General features: G+C 47.9%; 2 protein-coding genes across 5 annotated transcripts; one reads left to right on the forward strand and one right to left on the reverse strand.

The window, feature by feature from the left end:
* The first annotated feature begins 148 nt into the window (after positions 1-148).
* LOC120445014 (probable multidrug resistance-associated protein lethal(2)03659) lies at positions 149-4,970 on the forward strand. The gene is made up of 6 exons (XM_039625078.2): positions 149-421; positions 862-1,092; positions 1,157-3,389; positions 3,455-3,605; positions 3,666-4,614; positions 4,671-4,970. Exons 1-6 carry the CDS (start codon positions 339-341, stop codon positions 4,960-4,962), a joined length of 3,939 nt encoding a protein of 1,312 aa, XP_039481012.1. The 5' UTR covers positions 149-338; the 3' UTR covers positions 4,963-4,970.
* Positions 4,971-5,005: 35 nt separating this feature from the next.
* On the reverse strand, positions 5,006-8,386 carry LOC120445034 (glucose-6-phosphate exchanger SLC37A2). 4 transcript variants are annotated; one of them, XM_039625122.1, is made up of 9 exons: positions 8,288-8,306; positions 8,115-8,223; positions 7,469-7,694; positions 7,159-7,310; positions 6,530-7,098; positions 6,382-6,417; positions 6,072-6,282; positions 5,868-6,016; positions 5,006-5,808 (listed from the first exon to the last, which is right to left on the reverse strand). In XM_039625122.1, exons 3-9 carry the CDS (start codon positions 7,600-7,602, stop codon positions 5,437-5,439), a joined length of 1,623 nt encoding a protein of 540 aa, XP_039481056.1. In that variant the 5' UTR covers positions 7,603-7,694; positions 8,115-8,223; positions 8,288-8,306; the 3' UTR covers positions 5,006-5,436. The 4 variants fall into 4 exon arrangements, with proteins under 4 accessions (XP_039481056.1, XP_039481054.1, XP_039481055.1 ...); XM_039625120.1 differs by lacking the exon at positions 8,115-8,223 and having other exon boundaries at positions 8,288-8,386; XM_039625121.2 differs by lacking the exon at positions 8,288-8,306 and having other exon boundaries at positions 8,115-8,281.
* Between the last annotated feature and the right edge of the window lie 208 nt (positions 8,387-8,594).

Here is an 8,594-nt window from a genome sequence, read left to right on the forward strand (position 1 = left end):
ATTTGGGCTTAACGAGATAAGTCTTGGAGCGCAAATTGCAGTAATGGCCGCCGTTTCAATTGCAGGCTAATTGGGCTATCGATTACGTCTTAGTCACTATCAGTACGGATCACTATCGAAAAGCTAGGAACTCGCAAAAAACGAGTTGAGTTGGACACTTTATCGCCGTTCGGACAGGCGTTGTGCCAAGTGCAAAACCGTAGAAGATGGTGGTTCTCCAGACAAATAATCAACAGACGTCACCGCTCCGTCTGGGAGTGCTGAAGTCGTTAAAAGCGCCTTCGCCCGCCCGTTTTGGCGCATATTGAATCCGTCAGGCGCCGCGAACAGATGGCACCATGGATGCTTCTAAGCAGTCGAGTCCAAAACGAGAGAGTAATCCGTTTATCAAGGCCAATATAATCTCCAAGTGGCTGTTCCTGTGAGTCGTCAATCTATTTTTTTATTGGTGAAAAGTAAAAATCTCTGCGGAAACGAGTCCAAGGTCATGGTCAATTAGTGAATACTTTACAACTCGCGATAAGTTCCTAGTGGTAATCGCAGCCGGTAGTGCTAATAAACCATTTCTTCAGGTGTAAAGCCAGAAAAAGTTTGTGATCTATAAGGTGCCCAAGAGTAAGCTTCTGAATATCTATTTCAAAACTCATTGAGTGATAAAGGATATTTTGTAAAAGTGGTTTAACTACTAGTCATAAATCTCAAATGTATCAGAATCTTTTTCGGAATTTCGCAATATTGATTGACCTTTTTGACTGTTGGGCAGTCACGTAGTAATGCCCTGGATCAGACATGTCATTTCCAAGGCGCCGACCATGCAGATACATTGATAAGATATTGAACTTATCATTTTCCCTCCTTCAGATGGATGCATAGTGTCTTCCGCAAGGGCAGGCGGGAGGAGTTGGACACGAGTAATCTGTACGAACACCTGCCCAGTTTCGATAGTGAGTCCTTGACCAGGAAGCTCCAGCCTCACTGGGAGCAGGAGTCCAGAAGGAAAAATCCCAGTCTTATGCGGCTGATCTTTAAGGTCTACGGATGGCAGTTTGTTCCCGTTTGCGTTCTATATTCTCTGCTGGAAATGGCTATTCAGTAAGTGCACTAATCCGTGGCGATCATTATCTAATTTACATTTTTACTTCCGTTTCAATTACAGTTCCTTTCAGCCTTTGCTGCTCGGAGGATTGATCTCCTACTTTGCCTACGGCCAGACGACAGTGACCAAGGAGAGTGCCTATCTCTACGCCATGGGCATTGTCCTCTGCTCGCTGGTCACCTCCCTGGTCTTTCATCCCTTTATGTTCTATGTGTTCGCGGTGGGCACGAGGGTCAGATTGGCCTGTGCCGGCCTGGTCTACCGAAAATGCCTGCGCGCCTCGGCGAGTAGTGGCGAAGGACTCGGAGCTCAGGCCATTTCGGTGATGTCCATCGATCTCTCCCAGTTCGACTTGACTTTCTACTTCTTTCACGACCTGTGGAAGGGTCCCGTGGAGGCCTGCATCTTTGGCTACTTGATGACCCGCCAGGTGGGCTGGACATCCCTGATTGGGATTGCCTTCATAGTGATATTGATACCACTGCAAGCGTGGGCCGCCAAGGCTTCTGCAAATTTCGGCACCCAATCCGCGAAGCATCGGGATGCACGTGTAAAGCTCATGAACGAGATCATCAGTGCCATCCAGGTGATCAAGATGTATGCGTGGGAGAAGTCCTTTGGACGGCTGATTGCCGCAGTTAGGCAGTCGGAGGTAAAGGCCATTCGAGGATCCATGAGCATCTACGCCGCCCTGCAATGCACCAATATGATCTCCAAGATATCGCTCTTCCTGAGTCTGATCGCCTATGTGTATGTGGGAGATCTTGTGACGGCCAAGAAGGTGTTCATTCTGTCCTCCTATTACGGCCTACTCAATGATTCCCTGCTGCACTACTGGCCCATGGCCATAACCACTTGGGCTCAGACCCTGGTAAGTGCGCGCCGAGTAGTGGAGTTCCTGCTCGAAGTGGAGAAGCCTGCGGAGGAGTCCTGTTGCCGAGACAATCCTGGCTTGGAATTGGATGGAGGAAAACCGAAAGGAGCGCAGAGTGGCCGCCTCCACTGCGTACAAAGTGAGACTAAGTGCTTAAATTTCCAAAAAGTCAGCGCGAGTTGGGATAAGCCGAGCATCAAGCAACCCAGGAAGCCACACATTAAGGGCATCTCCTTCCACATCAACGCCGGCAAGTTTGTGGGCATTGTGGGTAATGTGGGCTCTGGAAAGAGCACCCTTCTCCATGCCATTCTCGGTGAGATTGAGCTCATGCAGGGACGCGTGGAGGTTCATGGCAGGATTAGCTATGCCGCCCAACAGCCGTGGGTATTCCAGGGCAGCATCAGGGAGAACATTCTGTTTGTGGAGCAGTACGAGGAAAAGCGATACCGCGCAGTAGTTCATGCCTGCCAGCTGGACAGAGATCTGGAACTGCTGCCCCGCGGCGATGCCACAGTTGTGGGTGAGCGAGGAATCAGCCTGAGTGGTGGTCAAAAGGCCAGGATCGCGCTAGCCAGAGCTGTGTATCGCCAGGCGGATATCTACCTATTTGATGATCCACTGGCTGCCGTTGATGCCCAGGTGGGTAAGCTGCTGATGGACAAGTGCTTCCACCGACTGCTGGACGGCAAGATGCGCATTCTGGTCACTCATCATGTCCAGTTGCTCAAGAGTGTGGATCACCTGCTGCTGTTGGAGGGAGGAGAACTCACCCAGCAGGGTAGCTATGAGGAACTGAAGGACGTGATCACCCATCACGCTGCTCTGGATCTGGAGGCCATCGAGGCGGACAAGCAGCAAGTGAAACGTGTGCTCAGCCAGGTGGACAGGTCGTCAAAGCAGCTAAGCAAGGGAGAAGACGAGGATCCTGCCACCAACCAGGAAGAGAATGGCCATGCCGAGCAGCAAATTCAGGGTGCCGTTAGCTACGATACTTATAAGGCTTACTTTCGGGCTCTTGGGGCTCCGTTCCTGGTCTGGTTGGTGCTTTCGATGTTTGTCCTCGCCCGAGGATGCCAAGCGCTCATGGACATCTTCATCTCCCGATGGGCCACTTGGGAGGAGGATCGAGGGTATGATTCGGTGGATGACTATGAAGCCACGCGAACCAAAATGGTTATCTGGTATACGGTGCTCCTATTACTCACATTGGCCTTGTTCCTGCTGCGCACCTTTGGGTTCTTCTTTATGTGCCTCCGAATCTCACTGACATTGCACGACCAGCTCTACCATGGGATAATACGCGCCTGGATGTACTTCTTCAATGCCAATCCATCTGGGAGAGTGCTCAACCGCTTTTCCAGCGACATTCAGAACGTAGATGTGAACCTGCCACAGGCTATGATGGACTCCCTTCAAGTATGTAGACCTAACTTAATCACTTCATCATCTCTCTAAGACATTTTGTTTATCTTGCTTCCTAGTTCCTAGTGGATGTGGTGGCTGTGCTGGTGATCGTGGCCATTGCCAACTATTGGCTACTCATTCCAGCAGCCATAATGGTACTTCTATTGTACTTTTGCCGTGCACTCTATATAGGTGCCAGCCGAAGTCTAAAGAGGATTGAGAGCTTGAGTAGGTTTACATCTATCTAAATAATGTAACTTTAATAACTTTAGTTTTTAATCTTTACAGCACGTAGTCCCATCTACTCGCACACAAACCAAACGTTCCATGGCCACTCGACCATAAGGTCCATGGACGCCATGCCGCAGCTGGAGCAGACTTTCCATGGCCACCAAAACACCAACTCCTCAGCTCTTTTCCTCTATGTAAGCGCCAACAGGGCGTTTTCCTTCTGGACCGATCTCATTTGCGTGGTCTATATCCTGGCGGTGACCTTCAGCTTTCTGGTTATCAATCAGAGCTTCTACAGCGGCGATGTGGGTCTGGCCATCACCCAGTCCATGACATTGGTGATTATGTGTCAGTGGGGCATGCGTCAGACTGCCGAGATGGAGAACAACATGACCAGCGTAGAACGAGTGCTAGAGTACGCCCAGACGCCATCGGAGCCACCACTTGAGAGTCCGAAGAGTGTGAATCTTGCAGCTGAATGGCCGCAGGCTGGTCACCTTCGGTTCCAGGATCTCCGCATGAGATACTCTCCAGGAGACGAGGATATCCTTAGAGGACTGAACTTTGAATCCCAGCCCATGGAAAAGATTGGAATTGTGGGACGCACTGGAGCGGGAAAATCCTCCATAATTCAGGCGCTATTCCGATTGGCTCTCAATGAGGGAACCATCGAGATCGATGGATTGGATATTGGTAAACTGGGTCTCCACGATCTGCGAAGTAGAATCTCGATTATCCCACAAGATCCAGTTCTGTTCTCCGGAACCCTGCGCTTCAATCTGGATCCATTTGATGAAAAAAGCGACGAGTCCCTGTGGAGTGCATTGGAGGACGTAAAACTAAAGAAGCACGTCGCCTCATTGGAAGGAGGCCTCTCCTGTCGCATGCAGGACGGTGGCTCCAACTTCAGCATGGGTCAGAGGCAACTGGTCTGCTTGGCGAGAGCTATTCTCCGACAGAATCGAGTTCTGGTTATGGACGAAGCCACTGCAAATGTGGATACAGAGTGAGTAGTTAAGACTCTATTTTCAACAGTTTCGTAATTAACTCTTTATCTTTTAGAACTGATATCCTGATCCAAGAAACCATCCAGACCAAGTTCGCAGATTGCACAGTTCTGACGATCGCACACAGATTGCACACTGTGATGGACAATGACAGTGTCCTGGTAATGGACGCTGGCCAGATTGTCGAATTCGGAGCACCTCATAAGCTCCTGCAGCGCAAGGATGGAGCCCTCCTCAAACTAGTCAATCAGAATGACGCTGCCACCGTTAAGTTCCTCAAGAAGATTGCATCCGAGAGTTACATGCGCCGCAACAAAAGAGACTCCTTGACCATAACAGAGGAATGAGCAGGGATCGCCACCGGAAGCGGGTTTTAACTTAAGCATCGGCTTTCAGAAATTCTACTGCCTCAGAGAACAGTCAAATTCGGGTTTATTGGTACGAAAAGTGTACGATAAAGTGTATTTACATTGCGGTAGAAATACGCTAGTACTAATGATAGTTCGGCACTTAAAACGAGGAGACTCTGACACACGCGCGCACACACAAGATTACAACATAGATGTATATATATGTATGTAGGTAATATATCAAAACTGTAAACTTGATGGATAGCCTAGGATGATGGTAAACATTCCATTTAAAATAACATTAGGTATTGACATGTATGGGTAAAACTAGGATCAGAAAACACTCTGATATGCTCTCGAATGCAAAGAAAACGTTCATTATGTAAGCTATACAAATGCTATGCTATGTACAGGGAAAGCCAGAAACAAAAATATATACGATCAAACCACATCCGCTTCGGCTTCTTCCTGCTATTCAATCCGAATACGATGCGATGCACGACGCAGTGCAGCGAACTCCTTGAAGACCAGTCGCCCCAGCAACACCATGGCAATGATGTCGGCGGCGATGAGCATGTGGAAGACATACTGCCAGCCGGCGGTGGAGATAAGACCAGCAAGCAGTGGTCCAACTGCCGCTCCGATTGAGCCTGTACCATCGATAATGGCCGTCACAGTGGCCAGAGCATTGGCATTGCCCTCCAAGGAGCTGTGTTGGCCCAGCTCTGCACTTACAGAGGTTGTAATCAGGGCATAGGGACCGTTCACAAAGATGCCGACCACAATCAAAAGCACTATGCTGATTGTCATCGACAATGCACCATATTGTTGATACATCAGCAGCTGAAACGAATACATGTCCATTGTAGTAATGGTTTCTGTGTCTTGTCAAGGGCACTTACAATGGGGGAGGCAATGAACAACATGCCTGTGCAGACAGTGGCCGACATTCCGCTCACATCTGATAGATAGCCCGCAGCTATAGCTCCCAAAATGCCACCCACATCGAATAGCGTGGACAAATCAGCGGACAATTCTGGACCCAATGTGCCTGCATAAAAGGAAACACATTACTGACTGTTTTGTATAGTTTTGTAGATACTTACTGGATTTTTGTATGTACAGTGGCAGCCAGTACATGAAGGTGTAGCTCACCAGCTTGGTAAAGAACAAACATAGTGAAAACTCCATCACTCCGGGTATGAATAAAGCATCGATTAGGCTGATGGGTCGTCCACGACCCCTTGGCACTGCCTCTGGTTGAGAACGTGAAAGGATTGGAGTACGCTCGGTGGGCGCCGATCTATAGTTGATTTCCTAAAATAAATACGACGAATTAGAATTAGAAAGCGCGAGATTTACACAAGCAAACTGGCAGACATAACAAGGAAGCCAAACATATAGTCGTGCACTTACAGTTTTCGAAGTGTCGTACCCAAAATTGATCACATACTAACGCCGTGCAAAGTAAGTTTTAGAAATCATAATTGCAACATAATGGGGAGACCGGGTGTAATGTACTTCGCATGCGGAACATCAATAAAAGCCTGAATCTAATACTTACGGCATCGTTGTGGCGCACCTGCTCCTCGTCATCCTGTTCCTCATCAGACTCGTTGGCCACGCGACGCTCCTGCTGCCCGGCTTGTGGGTAACAGCCCACAATCTCCGGCTGATCCACTAGGAAAAGGAAGAGTAAAAATCCAACGGCTGCTATGATGATGCCGGGTACCACAAATGATAGCGCCCAATCGGTTTCCACATAGTGTGCCGCAATAAGCGTGCCGAGAATGTTTCCAATGGATGTATGGCTGTTCCATATACCAAAGATCAGACCGCGTTTCGACTTTCCAAACCAACGACCTACTAGCGCTACTACACCAGGCCATCCAGTCGTCTGGAAGATGCCAGCGAATATTTGCACGATTATAAAATACCATAAACTATGGATATTGGAGGTGCGAGCAATGCCGAACATGTAGGTAAACACTCCGGTGAGGATCATGCCCATGGACAAGAAGTATCGCAGTGAAACGCGCTCCGCCACGAAGCCAGAAGCGAACATGGCGATGGCATAGGAAAAGAGGAAGGCCGAGTCCAGCATTCCAAAGAGTGTGGTGGCATCGGGAACATCTGTAAATGGGCAACTTGTTTATAGTGTTACGAATTAGAAAAGCTTGAGGGCAAACTCACCAAAGGGTGCATATCCACATTCCTGCCCCGACGCAGCCAGCGCTGTGGAACAGTTTCCTTGGAGAACCGACTTAACCACTGATATGGGCTTGCGGCACATGTGATAGCAGGCGTACGCCAGGAAAGTTAGCACAAACACAGACATCTTGTAGCTGGAATACATATCATATCAATATCTACATACATATAGCTATTTATAATAAAGGGTACCATAAACTTATCAAACGTTTCAACACTTATATACAATCGAATCTTCTCAAGAAAATTAAAACTTCTAATGTAATCTAGTTACAAGCTATCGCAAACTTACAGCAGATCTCTGCGGGCATGGAAGCGGGTGCAGCATTGCCGGGACAGCTGCTGGACCGCCCGGATGCCGAACGGCACGTCGTTGTAGTTATTGCTCATCTTTCGCGTTCTGGCCAATCCCAGTGGAGCTCTCATCGACCGGCGCGGACGTTGGGCGAGGTGCAAGTGCTGCTCGTCCAGGTGGCTGGGTGTCCGAATCCGTTTCGGTTGCGAATAAGGCCAGCTACCTGAAAGAACAATGATCAACAGGTAGGCGGTGAGTGATTTGGTGACTCAGTTCGAGATACATTTTCCCTTTAAAGGGGTGGGAGGTGCAGGTACTGCGGAGTGGGTCGCGGTTTCTGCTGAGGTCGCGGAATCGAGTGCGGATACAATATCCGAACTTATCACCATATGTTTCTGCTCTGAAGTTTTCTTGTTTACGTCGTCGTTACGCTCAAACAATGAAGCTTCGTATCGCAGTCGTCAAACGAAATGCGTTTCCGCTGGCTTTGCTATTCTGCTGCGTTGGCGAAAACTGTCCAACTTAGATAGTGTTTTTTGGTGCGAGATAAGAAACCGCACGTTTTTTATCTCAAAGAACGCCGATCGTTTTCTTTTCTATACCGATATCATAGGTGTCTCCGGTTCATAAGGTGTTTATTTACTTTTTTGTCACTTGTCCTCATCAATTTACAGAGTATTTCACAGTCGACGCGTGTTGGACATCTATGTGCTTTGTTTGTTGTCGCCCCCAAAATCAAATTCTTGCGGAATCTAACAGATTGCTTTGGATTGAATAGTGCGACATTGAAAAACAGCTCTTAGCACTTAATATTACCGTTAAACACACACTAAACAGCTGCAGTAAACATTACTCCGTCGGAAAAATAACAAAATAGAGGTGGAGAAACATCGATTGCTTCTCGCGACTATCGATATTGGCTGGCAGTGTGAACGTGGCTGCCACGTTGTGTGTATTTTAGTATTTCCAAAACGGTATATCTGGATAATTATTTAAAATTTCAGTTATATTTTAAACTTGTATTTAGAAAATTGAGAGTATAAGAGATCATTTTTCCTCATCGGTTTTGATAGCGAGAAATTGATACGTTCATTAGTTTTTGTGTAAGTCGTTATTTGTATTC

The sequence above is a fragment of the Drosophila santomea genome, chromosome 2R (assembly GCF_016746245.2).
Source record: "Drosophila santomea strain STO CAGO 1482 chromosome 2R, Prin_Dsan_1.1, whole genome shotgun sequence".
Taxonomy (NCBI): Eukaryota; Metazoa; Arthropoda; class Insecta; order Diptera; family Drosophilidae; genus Drosophila; species Drosophila santomea.